Here is a 22767-nt window from a genome sequence, read left to right on the forward strand (position 1 = left end):
TTATTTGGCAGATCCTTGAATGTAATGCTGTGATCAATATGTATCTTCAAAAACACTATCCTATTTTGAAAGACCTCAACATTTCCTAAACAAGAGAATTAGACAGCTAGGCTCACTTAGTTATCCAGACAGAGTAACAAGACTTTCACTTTTTCCATTTTGGATTTGATTGGTGTATACATTTAAATGCTTGTGTAAAACCTGCTTAAATGATAGAGTTAATTATAAATGAAAATTGAGGCAGAGAAGTTAGTACACTAAAATGATCATGTGCTGGTTTTAATGAATTTGGATCTTATTTGAAATGTTTTGGTTTTACTGACAGTCTGATGAAGTATTTTATGTGAAGATGAAAGCACTCACGTTTTTTATTTTTTAGCAGTCTACCATCCTTTTTGGCAGTTTTTGGTTTATTTACAAAACAGCGACTACAGTGGTACAAGAATAAGGTACTTAAGTGATGTTCATCATATTGATGCCTGTTGCTGTATCCTTAGCAGTTTGCTTCTCTGAGGCATTTGAGGATTGATGTTCAGCTTGTGATTTCCTTTGCTGGGAGATAAGTTCCCTTTGGGGAAGAAAACTTGTAAGCTCCTGTTTACTGAGGGTGTGCAGCAGATACTCATGGAAAGCCTGCTACTGGAATGTTATATATTAGCAAATGGTAAAAGTTTTCTAATTGGTACCAACAACGTAACCAGCACCCATTTAGGACTACTTATTCTGTGGTTCTATATTCTAGAAGTACTTTAGAAGCTGGTACTTGGTCTCTGTACATGCTTTTACAAAGCACTGTAAGATTAATTCCTTCTGTAGGTCCAGAGCAAGCTTTGCGAAGGAGCATTCTGCAGTGATACCTGGACTCCTCCCCTTCCACCTTCCAACTGTAGTTAGCCATGGTAATCTACCCAGATAGCTAAGATGTCTGCAACAGTGATCAATATGATGAACATTGTACAGATGTGTAAGTTGAAGTTAACACAACAGTAGATGTCTGAATGATCACTGCTGCAGCAGACGCTCCCTGCTTCCATCCTCATTCTTTCTGGTGTGTTTTTATGCCAGGGTATGGACATTTGTTTTTTATTGTTCTTAGCACAGTCCTTTCAGGGCATAGTATCCTTCTATATGCTTGCAAGAAAGCTCTGAAGGCCTTCACACCGCATCTTGTCTTTCAGTTAGCTCAGCTCGAGCTGCTTAACAGATGTTCATCGTGCATACAGCTGCAGTCATAACAGATGGGTTCTCCTGCCGTCAGGCGGGTCCTCGGTCGGCCGAATTCCAAAGTCTAGGTCCGGCGTCGGTTGTCGTCGCTTCTTCCCTGACGACAGTGTGACAGGGGTATAAAAGAACTAGCCGACGCCATTTTCTTCAGTCTTTCTTGCCGCACGGTTGCCCGAAGCAGAAGCAGTTCGCAAGTGCCGGTCGGCCAGCTCCTGAAATTACGAAAATTTTGCAACCGAAGTCTTCTTGAAAGCTAAGTACCCCATTGGGGAAACTTTTCTTGCCTCAGACCGATGTCAGATAAAGATAATAATTGTATTTCATGTGGGAAGCAAATACCGCATAAGGATTTTCATTCCCTCTGCATTCCTTGCTTAGGCCCAGACCACGACGTCTCGGTCTGTCGTTTTTGTGCTACATTCAACAAACACACCATTAAGCGCCGGGCGGAGTTCGCCCAGCACTATTTTTGCAAAAAATTTAACTATATTATGTCGTCGGATACTCCGACTCCAGTTTTGTCTAAAAAACGCAAAGATAAGGACCGACACACGAGGTCCGCGGCCTCTACCGACACCACGCCAAAGCCGACTACAGGTGGTCCGGTTCTCAGTGAGGTGCCTACGCAGCCCCTGCCTACCGACGACACTTCATTGGCGGTGTCTTCTGTGCCCGAGGTCGCAAGCTCCTCGGCCCACACCCCGACTACAAATACCGAAGCCACTCTTGGTGGTGAATCTCAAAATGTAGACAGGTCTGCCTCCTCGCAAGGTGTCTTCAGACCTTCCTCTTCCTTTTCCATCAAGGCTTTCACTAAGTCTAAAGCAGCCATGCATTCTAAGAGACAAGCTACACAGGGCCCTTCTCCAGGCTCCATGCCTAAAAAACAGATGCTTAAAATGGCTGAGGATTTAATTACTCTTATCAGGGGTTCTCAAACCCCCCCCCGGACAGAAGGCCCAGAGTGGAGGAAGAATCCCCCTCCTCTGACCAGGCCTCCATTATTTCAGAGCACTCTGATGAACAGGAACATTCTTACTCCCCTTTTGAAGATTCTGATGCAGAGGAGTCCATTCCCTCTGTCTCCCCTCCAGAGGATTACTTATTTGGGGAAACCTTGCATACCTTAAGGGAACACTTCCACTGGAAAGGCCAAGAGTACTCAGATTCCAAGAAAAGGCTTAGGGATTTTCTCTTGCTACCTCAGCACAGGCCTCTGCTATACCTCCTGTCTTAGACATACTAGATGATGTGTACTCGGAGGCCTGCCTTAACCCGGATTCTTTACCTCCAGCCCCAGTCAAGACTGACAGGTACTACCGGGTTCCTGACTCTCACCAATTTTTATACAAAAGCCATGCGGCTGACCCAGAAACTATCTCACAGGGCCCCAAGGGAATTAAGGCCTCCACTGCTAAAAATCCATTACCTTCCGAGAAAGATTCCAGATCCTTAGAAAGGTGGGGAAATAAGGTATTCACCTCGGCCACCTTAACCATGAGAGCATTAAATTGCCAGTTCCATATGCTAAAGTACCAACAGTTTCTGTTATCACAGTTGAGAAGTAAAATGTCACAACCTGAACAGCCAGACTTGAAGGAGTTGCAGGATTTGATGCATAATTTCAGAACAAGTGGGTAAACATACCTTGCAATGTGGTTTTGATGCTCTAGAGGCCTCATGTAGAGCTGCTGTTACAGGATCAGTCATACATAGACATGCCTGGCTCAAGGAGCAAACCTTACCAGATCATGTCAAAGCTAAATTACTAGATGCCCCTCTACAAAAGGATGTATTATTTGGTGTTAAAGCTGAGGAGGTATTAAAGAAAATGGAGGAAAAGGCTAAATCAATGCAAACAGTGAAAGATTTTCTACAGGTACAACCTCCACGTTTCAGTAGAAATTGGCCTTCCAAAAATTGGTCCTTTCCAGCCACGGACAGACCCCAAAGAGGTAGATACAGGCGCCCGAGGGGCAGAGGGCAATCTCAAGGATCGTTTAGAGGCAGACAATGGCAAGCTGCTACACAAAGAGGTGGTGAGGATAGTTCGCAGCCATTCAGAAAGCAAGTCCAATGACTTTCCCCTTTGCATGCCAAGCAAGGCTCAAATGGCAGCACCCTTAGGCGGAAAACTGGCATTATTTTCAAAAAATTGGCATATTGTCACAAAAGACAAATGGATCCTGGACATTATAAACAGAGGCTACAGATTCCATTTTCACACCCTTCCAGAAATGAGAGGCATGCCAAACCTGCCACATAATCAAAGGGCAGAGGCACAAAGACAAATTTCAGATCTCATGGACATGAAAGCTATTCAGGAGGTACCTACTCACGAACAAGGTCAAGGTTTTTATTCCAGACTATTCCTGGTACCAAGGAAGGGAAAAGATTGGAGACCTATTTTGGACCTATCCATCCTAAACACATTTTACTGCATCAAAATTCAAGATGCTCACATTACAGCAGCTTCTTCCCATGCTGGGCAAGAAGTCCTGGCTGGTAACATTGGACCTCAAGGAGGCATACCTGCAGTTCCCAATCAGACAAAATTGCAGAAGATACCTCAGATTTCTTGCAGGTTCAACCCATTATCAATTCTCTGCATTGCCCTTTGGCTTATCTACTGTGCCCAGAGTATTCACAAAATGCCTGGCATCAGTAATTGCCTACTGTAGACTTCAAGGGATACAAATATACCCATATTTGGACGACTGCCTGATCCAAGCGGACAGCAAGCACATACTTCTGAAACATCTGGCTTTTGGAATAATGTTGTTGAATTCTCTGGGATACACAGTCAACAAAAAGAAATCAAGGCTAATACCCTCTCAGAAAATAATTTTCCTGGGTGCCAACTTGGACACAAACACCCAGATGGCCTACCTCACGCCAGAGAAGCAGGGGCAACTAACTCAATACTTCAGAACACTAGCAAATTTCACCAGGCTGACTGCAAGGAAAATCCTGCAGGCTCTGGGATTCATGGCATCTTGCATCCTACTAATCCCGTGTGCAAAGCTGCATATGAGGAAACTTCAATGGTACCTGAAAAACCTATGGTCTCAACACAGCCACAGTTTGGAAACAATAATACCACTAATTCCATGTCTTCAAAAGGAATTTCTGTGGTGGGCTCAAACATGCCAAACAAACACAGGTCTCCCATTCTGCAAGCCTCAAGCAAATCAAGTCATCACAACAGACGCCTCGGACTACGCCTGGGGGGGCGCACATGACAGATCGGTGCATTCAGGGCAAATGGTCCCAAAAAGAAAAGCACCTTCACATCAATCAAAAGGAAATGCTAGCAGTAATAAATGCTATTATAGCTTTCAAAGACCTTCTGCATCCAGGTCAACTATTGATAAGGACAGACAACACCACAGTAATGTGGTACGTAAACAAACAGGGAGGAACCCATTCATACCCCCTATGCAGGCTGGCCATGTCACTTTGGAACATGGCTCTGGAATTACAAATCGAACTTCAAGCACAGTACTTTCCAGGCAAGGAAAATATGCTGGCAGACAACCTAAGCAGAAATATGACAGATCCACACGAATGGAAGTTGCATCCTCAAGTTTTTGCAGAGATAATTCAAGCATGGGGAAGGCCAGACATAGATCTCTTTGCCTCCCACAAAAATCACCAATTGACAAAATTCTGCTCAAGGACTTTTCATCCAAAGGCCTGGAGAGTGGACGCTCTCTCTTTCAGTTGGACAACAGTGACAGTTTATGCCTTTCCACCTCTTCCTCTGCTGCCCAAAGTTCTATTAAAAACCAGAGCAGACAGACCAAAGATGATTCTCATTGCTCCAGACTGGCCAAGACAGCACTGGTACCCACCCCTGAGGAGCCTGACGCATTCCCCTCCATGGACCCTACTTCTAATGCCTCTTCTTCTGACTCAGCACAGCTTCAAAACTCTTCACAGTCAGCTGAAAACACTCAATCTGGCCGCATTGAAGATTCCTTAACATCACAACAGACCCGGCTCTCCAAGGAGGTGCTGGATGTCATTTTGGAGGCCAGAAGGCCGTCTACTTGAAAAGCTTACTCCGCAAAATGGAAACGGTTTTGTGCCTGGAATGAGAAAAAGGGCCAGAATCCTGGAAAACTGAATTTACCTCAAATATTACAGTATCTAGCTGAGCTGCTAAGCAGTGGACTTTCGTTCTCCTCCATCAAAATCCATGCCTCAGCCATTTCTGCAGAATACAACACTGATCCACCTTTATTCTCTCACCCCCTCTTAAGACAGTTCCTCAGAGGGGCTAAGAATATAAAACCCTCAAGGAAACAACCAGTACCTGCTTGGGACATCAATTTCATTCTAGAAAAGCTGACCTTGCCTCCTTTTGAGCCAGCTGCCTCAACAGATTTGCAATATTTGTCCTGGAAAACAGCTTTCCTTCTGGCTATCACCTCAGCTCGTAGGGTATCAGAACTACAAGCCCTCATGGCTGTGCAGCCTTTTATCATCTTCCATCAGGACAGAGTTTCCTTACGAACCAACCCGTCCTTTATGCCAAAGTTGGTATCCAGGGTAGCTTTGAATCAGGCTATACACTTACCTACCTTTTACCCTAATCCTCAAAACAAAGGGGAGAGACTACTACATTCCTTGGACATCCACAGACAGCTGCGTTATTATTTGGGCAGAACAAAGCCTTTCAGAAAATCAGAACAGCTATTTGTGTCCTATGCTATAGGAGCTCAAGGGAAGCCAATTTTCAAACAGACAATTTCAAAATGGATAGCCCACTGCATACGCTTTTGTTACTCTTTTCATGGTAAAACTGTACCTGCAGGCATCAGATCTCACTCCACAAGGGCCACAGCTACCTCTGCAGCTTTCCTCAGAGGAGTTCCTACCAAAGATATTTTGGAAGCAGCAACTTGGAGTTCTGTGCATACGTTCCCCAAGCACTACCACCTACCATTATACTCCAAAACTAGAGCAGGCTTTGCCACGGCAGTCTTGCAGGGCATCCTGGCTCCTCCTAGTTCCACCTAGTGCCTACCACCCCTTTCTTAGCTTTGGGATTCTACCCATCTGTTATGACTGCAGCTGTATGCATGATGAACATAGTACAGTTTTGTACCTACCATAAATGTAGATGTTCGAGTGCTAATACAGCTGCAGTCCAGGTTTCCCTCCCTCCTTCCCCTCTTGGGACAGGCCTTTTGGCTAACACCTCCTCATACAACCTGATTGGGGTATTCATTTATGGTGTATTTGCTTGCAACTACTGTATTTTGATTATATGGCATTGCTTTATTACACAAATGTATGTATTGCCTTCCTTCTGGGGGCACCTGACATCTGGGGCAAGAAAAACTGAAGAAAATGGCGTCGGCTGGTTCTTTTATACCCCTATCGCACTGACGTCAGGGAAGAAGCGATAGACTTTGGAATTCGGCCGACCGAGGACCCGCCTGACGGCAGGAGAACCCATCTGTTATGACTGCAGCTGTATTAGCACTCGAACATCTACATTTATGGTAGGTACATAACTGTACTTTTAGGTACATGGAAGGTGCTCTGAAGCTTTGGAAGCTGACCAGCTGTCATATCTTTGGCAGGATATAACCGCATATAGCTAAGGCTACTGCAGCAGTGAACATTTGAACATCTACTGTTACAGTAAGATTAACTTATACAACTGTACTTTCCTCCCATTGCAGAAGGCCCTGTCAAAGATCAGCTCAGATTAATATTTTATAAAGCTGTTCTTTTTCACGTTCATTACAGATCATGATTCGGATGTAAAATTTGGAGTTTTGCATATGAGAGAAAATGTTCCACAAGTAGAACCATCTGTCGATCATTCTGCAACACATATTAAATGGAACGTCAGCTCGCTTTCTCCTGTGGGGCCACTTATTCAGACATCAGAGGCTGTACAGCATCATGGAGCAGTACTGCTTTACAAAGTTATAGATGACCCTCATTCATTTCGTGTTTATGTGGCTGCTAACAGTGCTTCTGTTATAAAGGTAGTTTTTCTTGAAATGCATTATATTTCTGTATTTTATTTTGTAAGTCTCTGTAGCACCAGTTAACAGTAGTTTTCTTTCGCTGTCATTATGTGCTCAGATGTGATGGCAGATTACGTATTTGTTTAGTAACTTTTATAGTGACTGCATTTATGGAGGGGTTTAGCAGACCTTCTTGCATTCAAAAGATTTGATATTGCAGGCATTTAGCTTTTCTAAGTATTTGTCCTAAGATAGTCTTGTCTGGGTAATGACGGTCTGACAACCACATATCTACCCTGTTGCCACTAGTTTGACACAAACTTGAACAAAAGAGTAGGAAAATGCCAAAAATGTATTTTGTTTACTCATAGTATAGTTCTGACTGTTTATCCTATGCACTATTCAGGACTTTTTCTCCTATGTTGGTAGGAACACCATTTTGCCTTGATATATTTACAGCTGTCATCAGCATTTCTTAACATTGCATTCTGTGTAAGTGTATTAAATGATAATTCTACAATAAACTTGCACAGATGCAGGACATCATTTGCATCACTGGTAGCCTGTGTCCATAAGTGGATCATTGCCATTGTAGAGCTGCTGAAAGTCATACAGCCTGTGGATGCCTCTGTTTTCCATGGGAGTTAAGATAAGCGAGGTAACGTAAGACTGTGTATCACACAGCTAGCATTTTAATATTACGCACTTCAGGAAGATGTCTCACAACCATATGCAAAATAGTATTAAACAAAGTAAATCTTACTCTTTGCATTTTTTTAGTGCATATTATAGATGCTGAGCAGACATCTCTGAATATCCAGATCACTAATAAGTAGTAGTAAAACTGGTGGTCACAGAAGTGGGGCTTATTTTGTCTTGAGAGCAGAAACCTGGCTTCACAACTTGTTTTTCAGTACCAAAAACTTGATTTGGGTACTTCGGCTCCAGAGAATTCTTTTTTTTTTTTTTTTTGGCTTAAAAGTTAAAGTTATCTATAACAGGATAGGAGAAAACTGTCTGTTGCAGAGCTTTGAATGGGAGCTGATGTGATGCATTGTCTTACTAAATGAATTCTGTCCCCCCAATAATGCTCATAAACACAACACTACACCAGTATCCTTTTACTGTAATGCTAGATTCTCCTACTTTAATGGTTTGCCATAATGTGTTTATTATGTAGATGTTGACTATAGTTATGACATTTAGAACATTTTCATTGTGTGGTTATAATACATCTTCCTCTGATGTTGCAAGTAATAGATTATTATAACATTCTTACACTACTTATCATTGTACGTACTGCTACCTACTTAAGACTACCAGATTTAATTTTCTGTGTATGTACTGCTTATTTTATTCTGCTGTTCCAGACATCTTTAATATTTGTTCTGATAATCTTTTATCCTTTTATTCTATGTATAGAAAGTGAGCAACATTTAGTGGTATCAATGATCTCCTAAAAACTCATTTCATTGATTATCACCGTACTAGTCTGACAGTAGTGAATACTGCAGTCATGAATCCCTGCAGTATTCCGGTAAAGGTCCATTGTTAATTCAGAAGACAGTGAGGGAGAGAACATTGCAACAAATTTTCCTTTAAAATGTTTTTGCAGGGAGGCAAGCCTCCTTGCAACCTTCCCAACAGACACTAAGACTACATAACCACAAACAGAAATTTGTATTTCATCCTCCATGAGGTTGTGCAGACACTGAGTTGTTACAATTAAGTGTGTGTGTGCGTGTGTGTAAGTATGAATGTTGGGTGAGTGAAATGGAGCTTGACCTTCCTGTAAAATATTGACTGTATTGTACATGTTAGGGATCTAGTAAGTGGAACTAGCTGCCTTTTGTCACATTTTCATCTATATGAAACTGTGCTACTCTTGGTGAAAACTTGTTTTTCCGCATGTTGGGTAGGTTTCTAATTCTAAACAGTGTTGCCTTTTCTTCCAAAGCCCTACAGAGCCTCAATGAGACTAAGAGATGTACTACTGAAAAATTATAATTTCAAAAATGGAAGACATTTTCCTGTTGGACAGAAGAGTAAGACTTCATATCTAAATGTTGATCTATTCCAAAGCTGTTTGAATACTTAAATCATTTATTAATGTACACGTTTGCTTATTCCTCAAAGTATATGAATTTGCTGTATCAGCCTAATTTCCAGCTTATCCTGAAATTGCACCTGAGTCCACTGTTAAAAGCTTCTTCAACGGGCCTGTAGTTAAAAACTTCATGAAGAGCAGTATCCTCAATTTAAGGTTTATATGTCATGTTAGAAAAATGGCTTTAGTTGTCTTTGAACCAGTACACAATGTACCGGAAGTACATTTTATGGAAAACAAAAAATGTTTCATAGTGGCGGTCACCTCTGCAAAAAATTTCATAATTGCAGCCACTAATGTGTAAACCTCCTTGACATGGTATCCTTAAAAACGAATCCTTCCGTTGTGCATAAAGTGATTTTTGCTGTTTCTCTTAAACCGGTCATGTCACTTATCAGTGCACTACTACTCAAGCTATCAGAATAGGGAAACAGTGTCCACAGGCTGCAGAGATACTTTACTAGAAAGATACCTTTTTCCATGAAATATGACAAACTCTTTTGTGTCATTTGTCAAGGGAAAATAAGGCGTTCATATTACTAAACAAATCTTATCTTAATCAAATAATTAGCGTAGTTGTTATTCTGCAATATACTTTACAGATATTTCCACTCAAGACATTTTAGTCGTAACATGGATTGCCCTCCATATTAAAAGCAATACATACTGGAGGCCCATTATAGAGACTGAAGAGATGAGACAGGTTTTGATAGAGCTGTACTACAGGAGAGTCTACAACCATCTGCCTCCTTGTAATTACACATTGGTTTGGTTTATGTCATTGACATACATTATTTGCCTCACCAGTGATTCTCTACGCAGTAAAATATTACATTTGTCTAAGTAAACAGATATACTGTTCTCAACATGACATTTCTCATATCACCGCTGCCTTGCAAATATTCAATGAAACTGACAACCTTGAGTAGGTAAATTGTTTAACTTTGTAAACCTGCAGCTTTATAACTTAGAGCAAAAAGAATGTAAACTGAACATGAACACAATATTTTTTTGCTAGATGTCTAGCTCTCCCCTGCATATCCACGTCCCCTTATTGTATTATTCTCATTTCAGGGTTGGTGCAACTCGGGGAAAGAGTGATCAGTTTTAAATATAAAAAACATTATCTCATATTTTTCCCTGGATGCTATTAATTCAGACAGCACAATGCATAATATATTTCTAACAATGATGCCTTACTCTTTTATGAAGTGAGCAGAAGCAGTATGCAAACAGTTCCACCCGAGCAGCAAACTTTGAGTAACTAACAGACTTATTACCCACAACCTAAAGAACATTCTTATAAAATATTTTTTTGCCTATCAAAATTTAAAATTGACACATTTGCGTCCAAACTCAGCACAGCTCCTCGTGGTATCCAGCAGAGTTCCTAGAGCAGCAGAGGACAGAAAAAGCAACTCTCCAGATTTTAAGTATTTTTTCTTGCATTTTTCGACCATTTGTGTTATTCGACGACTGTTTCTGTCTATTTTATAGTGGTATTACCTGTTTTTCCTGTTTTTATAAGCTTTAATTGTTGGTTGCACTTCTTAGTTTAAGTTTGCTTAAAAGTTAAACTACAGGCTAATACACTCAAGTGTACTAGCTTTTGATAGCATTTAATCGAAAAGCAAAGCATTTATTGTGTTTTCTGTTCTGTATGTGAAAAAAACTTGAAAAAAACAAAAAATATTCTTGTTCTCCTAACTTTCCTGGCTAGTTTGTTCCAGTGATCAGATTTTGCTGATCCCTGGGCTTTGTCTTGGTTCCTGTACTTCTCCATTTTCTTTGTTTGCTCAGGGGGAAGTTTCTTTACTCACCAGTGGGAGTGGGGAGTACTGAGCTGCCTGTTTGTCCTCAGAGGAGTGGTTTAAGACAGTAACTTGTAGTTCAGTGGCCATTTTGGGTCATTTCCTGCCTTTTCCAGCCCCCTGCTATAAAGCACGCTTTGGCAGGCTTTGGCTTTTCTGGCTGTAGAGAACTCAGCACAGCTCCTTGTGGTATCCAGCAGAGTTCCTAGAGCAGCAGAGGACAGAAAAAGCAACTTTCCAGATTTTAAGTATTTTTTCTTGCATTTTTCGACCGTTTGTGTTATTCGATGACTGTGTCTGTCTATTTTATAGTGGTATTACCTGTTTTTCCTGTTTTTATAAGCTTTAATTGTTGGTTGCACTTCTTAGTTTAATTTGCTTAAAAGTTAAACTACAGGCTAATACACTCAAGTGTACTAGCTTTTGATAGCATTTAATCGAAAAGCAAAGCATTTATTGTGTTTTCTGTTCTGTCTGTGAAAAAAAACTTGAAAAAAAAACAAAAAAATATTCTTGTTCTCCTAACTTTCCTGGCTAGTTTGTTCCAGTGATCAGATTTTGCTGATCCCTGGGCTTTGTCTTGGTTCCTGTACTTCTCCATTTTCTTTGTTTGGTCAGGGGGAAGTTTCTTTACTCACCAGTGGGAGTGGGGAGTACTGAGCTGCCTGTTTGTCCTCAGAGGAGTGGCCTTTTCCAGCCCCCTGCTATAAAGCACGCTTTAGCGTGGAGTTGCCACTAGAGCAGCATCGGGCAGCGCTGGTTTAACAAGGTTAAACTTTTTCTGGCTCCATAAAGTCTGTTCTTCATTTTTTCCCTTAGAACTGCTCTACTAGTAACCTAAACAGTATATCCCTTGACTAAAAAGCGCAGCACTTGTTCCTAAAAGTTTTTTTTTTTTTTTCAAAAAAAAAAAAAAAAAAGCTCAGCACTTGTCCCTTCTATATTATACAAAGTCCCTCACTTGCGAAACCCCCCCAGGAGTACCCACTTCCTTACTAAGTCCTCTCTTATTCAGTCTCATACCTAACTTCTTAATTTTTCTAGCATGTCGAAGGGCCAGATGCTGGCGTCCTCTCCTGCCCAGTTGGTGAATCTGGGAATATTGAGGCAATGTTACAATTGCCTCATGTACACAGACAACCCTCTCCTCCTCCCACATAACACAAATACTTGCGAGAGATGCAGCTATTTAGCCAAACTGGAGGCTGAGCTCTCTCAACTCAGGACTGGCAAGACCAGACAGGAAGAGAAGGCAACTACACACACCACAAAACCAGCCTCACATAATGCTACCACACCACTGAATCAAACACATAAACACACAAACACATACTCGGAGGCTCTGAGTAAAAATTTACCTAAACAGCAGAGGCCTCCACAGCAGACACCCAAACAACTGCTACCTCAAGACACCCCACAAGCAACACATAAACCACAAAATCAGTGTGCAAAGCAGTCACAGCCCTTAAGGCCAAATACAACACCAAACATACTTGTCATAGGTGACTCCATAGTCAGACACACTGACGTCCCACTCACCAGGCTGAACAAGGAGAGGGTCACAGTAAGCTGCCTATTGGGCGCTAGAATCCGCCACATAACACAAGCACTCGGGTCCCTCCACGGCAAGTACAAATATGACACAGTCATTGTCCATGCTGGTGTGAACGACCTGAGACGTACCTCCCTGGACTACATGAAAAGAGACATAGAGGAGATCTCTGATTATGTAGCCCAGGCAGGTATGACCCTGACCCTGAGCAGTATCCTTCCTTCACCAAGAATGTTGCCACAATATAGAGACAAGATGATCAGCTTTAACAATTGGCTTAATGTCTGGTGTCATTCAAAGGGGATCCAGTGTCTGTCTGCCTGGGATGACATGCTTGACAAGCCACGCTGCTTCGCAAGGGATGGCTTGCACCTGTCACCCCTGGGATTCCGGATATTGGATAAGGCTCTTGCCACCCCCATAGTGCCTTTTTTAGGCAAGGCTCAAATTCTAAACCTACCACCCTAGAAAACAAAAATGGGAAGAAACTGAGGGTAATGCTGCTCAATGCCAGAAGTCTAAATCTCAAAATGCACGCACTCTAGGCCCTTCTCAGTATGGAGAACATCAATGTCTGTGCTGTATCTGAAACCTGGTTCAAGGCTCCTGAGAGCACCCCGGCACTATTAGGTTTTACCTCATATCATGCGTTCCGGCCCCAAAACCCGGACCACACCACAAAAGGAGGGGGTGTATCCATATTCATAAAGGATACCCACACCTCCAGGTTGGTGGCAACGCACGAAGCTTCGGAAACCATCCAGGTGCAACTAACCATAGGCAAAACTTCTCTACAAATTGTAGCATGCTACAGGCCACCCTATCAAACTCAGGAACCCCACACAGCCTTCCTGAAGACACTGGAGGGTATAAATGTATCTCCAAACACCATCATATTGGGTGACTTCAACTACCCGAATATAGACTGGGAACATTACTCAAGCCCTAACTTTCTAGCCCAACGGTTCTTGGAGTTCATAAATTCAAATGCCATGGAACAGCTAGTCACTGTTCCCACGAGAGGAGAAAATATACTAGATCTCATTATCACATACATGGGGACAAAATGCTCCACACCGGAAGTATATCCCTCATTGGTGAGATCTGATCATAAACTAATCTCACTAGAAATCCACATCCCGCCCCCACCCCAAACAAAAAAGACCACAGTGAAGAACTTCTCTAAAGCAAACTTCACACTACTCAAGACTGGTGTGGTATCCTTCAAGGCCCCTGAGCCAGTGGAAACCACAACCCAAGCTGCGGAAGCCCTTACAAATGCCTTCTATGAACACCTCCAGGACTGCATGGATCAGGCAATCCCAAATAAAACCAAGACTCTTTCCATAAAGGGCAAACATCCAGTCTGGTGGACCCCAGCCATTAACAAACTTTACAATAAGAGGAGAAAGCTATTACATGATAGAACAAAATCCATAAAAGGGAAGTCACCCCTGATCATTATTAGTAAAAAAATACGAGCACTCATAAAATCAACTAAGGCCAATTGTGAGAGAAAAATTGCCATGGATTCAAAGGACAATCATAAGGCCTTTTTCAGCTATATTAGGAACGTGGGTGGAAACTCCCAGATATGCTCAGAATTAGTCCAAAATGATACAAAAATCACTGAACCCACAGACATTGCCAACATACTGGCAGACAGGTTCAGTGCAAACTTCACTCCCCTCTCCCCCCCTAAAGGAGAGATAACTATCCCAGCGGAGTGTAGCCTCCCAGACATCTCAAATGTGCAGGTGAAAGCTGCTCTCTCTGAAGCTAAAAACACAGCATCAATGGGACTGGATGGTGTCCCCGGCTGTGTGCTACACGAGCTAAATGAGGAATTAAACCCGCACATAAGGCAGCTGTTTAATCTCAGCCTTACCACAGGATACGTGCCCAAGGAGTGGCGTACGGCAACTGTGGTCCCACTCCACAAAGGCGGTACCTCTACGGACCCTGGTAATTACTGCCCCATAAGCTTAACAAGTCTAGTCTGCAAAGCTATGGAGAGGATCATAATGGAGCTCATAAACAAAGATATAGGGGACTTGCAGACATTGGACCCGACCCAGATGTCCTTCAAGAATGCAACTGCAGTCATAACATATGGGTTGTCCTGCCTCAGGCAGCCCTCGGTCGGCCGGATTCCAAAGTCTGGGTCCGACGTCTGCTGATGTCGCATTTCTCTCTGACGTCAGAGCGGCTGGAGTACATAAGCATCAGCCGACGCCATCTTCTTCAGTCTTTCTTGCCGCGCGGTGCCCGAAGCAGAAGCAGTTCGCAAGTGCCGGTCGGTCAGCTCCTGTATTCTTCGAAACCGAAGTCATCAAAAAAGCTAAGTACCCCGTTGGGGACCTTTTGTTGCCTTAGCCAATGTCAGAAATTACTGAAAAAGTAAATAATTGTTTGTCTTGTGGTAAACAAATACCTCATAAGGATTTCCACTCTTACTGCCTCCCTTGCCTTGGCCCAGACCACGATGTCTCAGCATGTGCCGCCGGTGCTCGCTTCAATAAGCGCACTCTCAGGCGCCGGCCGGAGTTCGCTGAAGACTTTTTCGGCGAAAAATTTGATTATACAATGCCGTCGGAACAACCGACAACGCAGACTCCTAAGAAACGAAAAGACCGGGACCGACATCCTCGGCCCGCGTCTTCCACCGACACCACGCCAAAACTAACCGCGAGTGCCCCGGTTCCCTCTGAGGCGGTTATTCCACCGCTCCGAACCGAAGACACCGCATTACCGATACCTCCGATACCGGAGGCCACTCCGACGCCAGTTATTGATTTTCCTCCGGATACTGAAACCGAGGAAATGCCCGAGACCATTGCTGTTGATAAGGTCACTCCTGCACGTGGAGCGGCTAGGCCTCCCATGTCCATGTCTATCAAGGCCTACACACGTGCTAAGGCAGCCAGCAAGTTCAAGCATCTTACTGCTAAAACCTTACCTCAGCCTACACCTGAAACTCAAATCATCTCTATGGCCGCAGATTTAATTTCCCTGATCAGAGGTTCCCAGGCCCATCCTGAGAGAGGATCCCAGCCTCCTCCTGATAAGAGGCCCAGGGTTGAACCCTCTGACCCTCTTCCTTCAGATGAAGATTCTGAGGACTCTGTTCACTCCGAAAGCCAGGAAGAGCCCTTCCAGACCTATGAGGATTCAGATGCAGAGGACTCCATTCCCTCGGTCTCCCCTCCTGAGGATATTTCTTTTGGGGAAGTTCTGCATTCCATGAGAGAGCATTTTAAGTGGCAAGGCCAGGAGTATTCAGATTCCAGAAAGCGCCTTCGAACCTTCCTTAAAAAGCCCCAGCACAGACCCTTAGCTATACCTCCTGTGCTTGATGTTTTGGATGACTTATACTCTGACTCCAGTGTTACCCCTGATACTCTTCCTCCTGCTCCTGTCAAGCCTGACAGATACTATAGGGTCCCAGAAACCCATTCTCATTTCTTTAGGGCCCATGCTGTTGATTTAGAAACAGTTTCCCAGGAGCCTAAAGGGGTTTCAGCTACCACCTCCAAAAACCCTTTGCCTTCCAACAGGGAAGCAAGGTCCTTAGTGAGATGGGGGAAGAAGGTTTACACCTCCACTACTTTATCTATGAGAGCTCTCAATTGTCTCTTTCACATGTTTCAATATCAGGATTTCCTGTTAGATGATTTACAGAAAAGATTGGCCTCTCCTGAACCTTTAGATAGGAAGTCTTTGCAGGAGGCTGTGCATAATTCTCAGCAGGTTAGCAATCACTTTCTACAGTGTGCATATGATGCATTGGAGGCTTCATGTAGGGCAGCTATGACAGGGGCGGTCATTCATAGACATGCATGGTTAAAAGAACAACCTTTACCAGATCATGTTAAGGCAAAACTTCTTGATGCACCCTTGGAAAAGAACAAGCTTTTTTGGTGCTAATGCTAAAGATGTGTTAAAGTCCATTGAGGAAAAAGCCAAGTCAGTTCAGACAGTCAAAGATTTCCTCCAGGTTCAGCCGCCCAGATTCAGCAGGAACTGGCCTTCTAAGAACTGGTCCTTTCCTAATCCTGAAAGATTTCAAAGGGGCAAAAACAGGTGTGCCCGAGGAAGAGGGCAATACAGAGGATCCTACAGGGGACGATAATGGCAACCAGCAAACCAAAGAAGTGACACAGGGGTTTCTCCTGCCCCGCAGGGGCAATCTCAATGACTTTCCTCTAGTTCCGCTGACCAAGGAGCAAAAAGAAGCTCCTTTGGGTGGAAAGTTATCTCTGTTTTCAAAACATTGGCACAAACTGACAAAAGACAAATGGATTTTGGACATTATAGACCACGGTTACAGGTTCCATTTTCATACCTTGCCAAGAAAACAAGGCATGCCAAACCTTCCACAAAATCAGAGGGCAGAGGCTATCAAGCAAATTTCTCTGCTTGCTCAGATCAAAGCAATAGAAAAAGTTCCACAAAATGAGCAAGGTCAGGGGTTTTACTCAAGACTGTTCCTTGTTCCAAGAAAAGAAACTCAATGGAGACCAATACTGGACTTGTCCGCTTTAAACACTTTTCTCATAGTACCAAAGTTCAAAATGCTGACTTTACAGCAACTCCTTCCCATGCTGGGCAAGGGGTCTTGGCTGATTACTCTGGACCTCAAGGAGGCATACCTGCATGTCCCTATCAGACACAGCTGCAGAAGATACCTCAGATTTCTTGCAGGGCCAGAGCATTATCAATTCTCAGCATTGCCATTTGGCTTATCTACTGCGCCCAGAGTATTCACGAAATGCCTGGCATCAGTAATTGCTCATTGCAGGCTCCAGGGGATTCAAATCTACCCGTACCTGGATGATTGCCTCATACAAGCGGACAACAAACTAACCTTGACAAAAAACTTGAATTATGTCATACACTTGCTACAGGCTCTGGGATACACAGTCAACTTTCAAAAGTCAAGACTTCAGCCATCCCAGCAAATAACCTTCTTAGGAGCCAAACTAGACATAGCCTCTCAAATGGCTTACCTGACAGAAGACAAACAAAAGAAGTTAACTCATTACTTCAAAAGTTTAGCAAAGCTCACCCAGATGACTGCAAGGAGTTTCCTACAGGCCCTGGGTTACATGGCATCCTGCATTCTCCTGGTTCCACTAGCAAGACTACACATGAGAAAGCTTCAATGGTACTTAAAAAGCTTATGGTCTCAACACAGCAACAACCTAGAAGCAACTATTCCACTCATTCCATGTCTTCAAAAGGAATTTCTATGGTGGGCCACAGTAAGCCAGTCAAACATAGGTATGTCATTCAAAAAAAACTCAGATAACACAGACCATGACCACAGATGCCTCAGACCTTGGATGGGGGGGTGCACATGGAGGGCAGATGTATTCAAGGGCAATGGTCTCCAAAGGAAACACATCTGCATATCAACCAAAAAGAAATGCTAGCAGTAATGCATGCCATCGAGGCCTTTGGACAACAACTTCAACAAGGCCACCTACTAATACGGACAGACAACACCACTGTGATGTGGTACATAAACAAGCAGGGGGGCACTCATTCTTACCCCCTTTGCAGACTGACAATGAATCTTTGGGAAAAATCACTGGGTCTAAACATACAGTTACAATCCCAGTTTGTTCCAGGCAAAGACAATGTTCTGGCGGACAGTCTAAGCAGGAATTTCCTAAACCCCCACGAATGGAGGCTACATCCAGACATCTTTATACGACTCACCTCGACATGGGGCAGGCCGGAGGTAGACCTATTTGCCTCCCACCTCAATCATCGCTTACAAAAGTTCTGCTCAAGGACATATCATCCACAAGCATGGAAAATAGATGCTCTCTCATTCAACTGGAGCTCCCTAATAATTTATGCATTTCCACCTCTGCCACTGATGACCACAGTGTTATTAAAGATCAAGGCAGAGCAGCCGAAGGGGATCCTAATAGCTCCAGACTGGCCAAGACAACACTGGTACCCACTACTACGGAGCATATGTCACAACAAAATGTGGGCCCTTCCACAATGGCCCCAACTTTTGACTCAACACAACTTCAGGACAGTTCATCCCAACATCCAGACGCTACAGCTAACAGCTTGGGAAATCCCATAAATAACCTCAATTTACCTCTCTCCAAGGAGGTTCAGCGGATACTAACAGAAGCCCGCAGACCATCCACCAGAAAGGCTTATTCAGCCAAATGGAAGAGATTCAGCATTTGGAATACCAACAAGGGTCATGATGCATCACGTTTGAGCATCCCACTCATTATGGAATACTTGGCAGATATGTTACATAACGGACTCTCCTACTCTTCCATAAAAATACATGCTTCAGCTATCTCAGCTAGATACAACACTGATCCACCTGTGTTTTCACATCCTTTGTTAAGGCAATTTCTTAGAGGAATCAAGAATATAAAGCCCCCAAGAAAGGCACCAGTACCAGCTTGGGACCTCAATTTTGTCCTAGAAAAATTGACTCTACCTCCCTTCGAGCCATCAGCTTCTGTGGATTTACAATTTCTTTCCTGGAAGACAGTTTTCCTGCTGGCCATAACCTCAGCAAGAAGGGTTTCGTAACTACAGGCCTTAATGGCAATACCACCGTTCATAACTTTTCACAGAGACAGGGTCTCCTTACGAACCAACCCTACCTTTCTGCCAAAAGTGGTATCTAGGGTTTCTTTAAATCAAGCAATTCATCTGCCTACTTTCTTTCCCAATCCTGAGAACAAAGGGGAAAGACTGTTACATACCGTGGACATACACAGACAACTTTGCTACTACTTAGACAGAACCAAGACCAGTAGGAAGTCTGATCAGCTTTTTGTAGCTTATGCCCCTGGAATACAAGGAAAAGCAATTTCCAAACAGACAATTTCAAAATGGATTGGACATTGCATCAGATTCTGTTATTCCTTCCATGGAAAGAGTGTGCCAGCCAATGTCAGACCACACTCCACCAGAGCTACAGCCACCTCTACAGCTTTTTTAAGAGGGGTGCCTACAAAAGACATTCTAGAAGCTGCTACATGGAGCTCCGTGCATACATTTTCCAAACACTACAATCTCCCTTTATATTCCAAATCCAGAGCAGGCTTTGCTTCGGCAGTCCTGCAGGGATTGATAGCTACACCATCCTTTTCTTAGAGCATACCACCTCCCCCAGCTAAGCTATGGTATTCAACCCATATGTTATGACTGCAGTTGCATTCTTGAAGGGCATAGTACAGTTTTGTACCTACCATAAATGTAGATGTCCGATAGATATGCAACTGCAGTCGGGTTTTCCCTTCCTCATTCCCCTCTATGCCTTGGGTCCACTCCTATCCCTATTATCCTTAGCTGGGGATATCTGTTATGGTGTATCTGTTTATTGCTTATTTATTGTCTGGAAACCTATTTTTGTCTTCCAATTTGATTACAGCCTTCCTTGAAGGGCACCTGGCATCTGGGGCAAGAAACACTGAAGAAGATGGTGTCGGCTGATGCTTATGTACTCCAGCCGCTCTGACGTCGGAGAGAAATGCGACATCAGCCGACGTCGGACCCAGACTTTGGAATCCGGCCGACCGAGGGCTGCCTGAGGCAGGACAACCCATATGTTATGACTGCAGTCGCATATCTATCGGACATCTACATTTATGGTAGGTACAAAACTGTACTTTTGGCTTCGTCAAGGGCAGATCATGCCTTTTGAACTTGGTCGACTTCTTCGAAACAGTAACCAAGGCCATTGATGAGGGAAAGGCAGTCCATACAGCCTACCTTGACCTTGCAAAGGCTTTCGACACAATATCCCACTCAGGTATTGTAGAAAAACTTACCAGCTTAAATGTAAACCCATATGTCACAAGATGGGTTGCAAACTGGCTTAAGGACAGAACCCACAGGGTTAAAGTTGCTGGCGCTATGTCAGACTCCAAGCCGGTCACAAGTGGTGTCCCACAGGGCTCGGTCCTTGGCCCCCTATTGTTCGGCATCTACTTCTCAGAAGTACAGGCCAAGATGGGAGGACTTTGGCTGACAAAGTTTGCAGGCGACTGCAAACTGGGCGCCATAGTGGAAAGTGCATCGGACACGGATATCCTTCAGAAGGGACTCACGGAAACAGATAGCTGGTGCCAGAGCCATGGCCTGAAGTTAAACGCCAAAAATGTATAGTCATACCCTTCTGGAAAAACAAGGTAACCCCAAGCTACCATATAGGTGGCAATCCACTAAGCACAGAAGAGGTTATCAGAGACCTGGGGACCCAGGTTGACAGTGGCCTTTCTTTTGACACTCACGTTGCTAAAGTGGTTAGAAAGACCTTCTACATTGCCCACCTGATCATGAAGGGATTCACATCCAGATCTAGTGAGGTCATTGTTCCCCTGTACTGTTCACTTATCAGACCAATGATCGAGTACAATGCCCCATTCGGGATGTATCTCACCCGACATCTGCAGCAATTGCAGAGACCCCAAAAGTTCCTCACCAAAAGGATAAAGGGACTCCAAAATCTGTCATATGCTGCCAGATTGAAGAAACTCCAGCTCTATTCAGTCGCATACCATCTGCTCAGAGGTGACATGTGCCTGACATACAAGGCCATGTCCAACCCGGAATTAATGGACATGCTCCATAAGGGGTGGCGTAAGCCACAAAACTTTGGGCTAGGCTTATAAATGCCTTAGCGCAGATAGCCTAGTATAAACCTATGAACCTATAAACGTATGAACCTATGAACATCCTTACCCAGTCCTTAGAGGAAGCTGTTCAGGAATTGAATGCAGTATTCCTAAATATCTTTAATTGTCATGTACCATTAAGAAGGAAAAGAATAAAAGCTAACCATGTTCCTTGAGTAAGCAAAAGTACTAAATTGCTCATACAGAACAGAGAGAAAACCTGGAAAACATGGTTAAAAGATAACGCATGCCAAACTTGCAAAAAAAATTCAAAAGAGCTGCATAATGTTACAAAAACAGATTAGCTCCAATCAAAAACAGTATTATACCTATCTTTAAAACAACCATAGAAACAGCCCAAAGAAATTCTGATCTTCTCTTCAAAAAATATTTCACCCCATAAGTAAAAGTCATTTAAACCCTTCTCCCAACTCTTCTACAACAGAAGTAGCACTCCAGTTCAACCCATACTTCATTAACAGCATAGTAAACCTTACTAAGGCAGCTCCTTCCATATAACTGCTAAAACACATCATCCTCACCCTACTGACATCTCTACTTTCACCTTACAACCCATCTAAACTTCCTCTATAAAGAAAAATACTGCAAAAGCAAAAACCCAGTTCACTATCTGCTAAAATCTCCAAATTGTAGCTGATGTTATAGCATACCCCATCTCTTTTCTTACAAACAGGCCAGTGCATGCATTTTGTGTTCTTTCCCTTTGGAAAACGTCATACATTATTCCACTCCACAAATACGGTAACACGATTGAATTATCAAACTTTAGACATGTAGCTAGTGTCCCCACAGTGTAAAATTCTGGGAAATATGTTTATAAGCACTTATCTCACTACCTCTGCCATGAACAACTCTCACTCCCACATAAAATGTATTTTGTCCTGGGTGCAGCACAGTGTCTACCCTACTAACCTTTAAGGAAACAACCAACAAAGGCCATGTTTTTGAAATCACAGTTTTATGACTTAATTAAAGGATATGTTTGTAGAGTATGAGCAGACATGGTCTACCCTGCCTTCAGAGAAGGCCTTTGACTTAGTGTAACACAGGTGGTTGGGGGGGACCAGATCTGAGGAACAAGATTGTGACATGCTTAAGATGCACATTCAGAGGATTGTAGTGAGATGTATACTGATGAGATTAAGGGAGGAGAGTAGAGGTGCACAGTAGGGTTTGAGCCTGTGTCCCGTACTGATCATTTCATTTGTTTGTTTCAAGCATACTTGAGGGAACAGGGATAAGATTATCTTCTTTCCAGATGACATGCAACGACATGCAGCAGTTTAAGACAGGATATTGGACTTGAACTAACAATTTAGAAAAGATGAGAAAGTGGGCAGAAACATAGATGAGTTTCATTGCAGCCAAGGGCAAACTACTGCACTCGAAGCAA

At 43.3% G+C, this 22767-nt stretch overlaps 1 protein-coding gene across 2 annotated transcripts in view; it reads left to right on the plus strand.

Annotated features, from left to right (window-relative positions):
* LOC122801015 (NACHT, LRR and PYD domains-containing protein 1a-like) overlaps positions 1 to 22767 on the plus strand; it is a 1015111-nt gene that overhangs the window by 711229 nt on the left and 281115 nt on the right. For both annotated transcript variants that reach the window (XM_044070467.1, XM_044070468.1), the window contains one exon: positions 6988 to 7232. In XM_044070467.1, coding sequence (XP_043926402.1) covers positions 6988 to 7232 — 245 coding nt within the window. The remainder of the gene's footprint in view (positions 1 to 6987; positions 7233 to 22767) is intronic.

This window comes from Protopterus annectens, chromosome 4.part1 (assembly GCF_019279795.1).
Source record: "Protopterus annectens isolate FY-2018-M chromosome 4.part1, PAN1.0, whole genome shotgun sequence".
Classification (NCBI taxonomy): Eukaryota; Metazoa; Chordata; order Ceratodontiformes; family Protopteridae; genus Protopterus; species Protopterus annectens.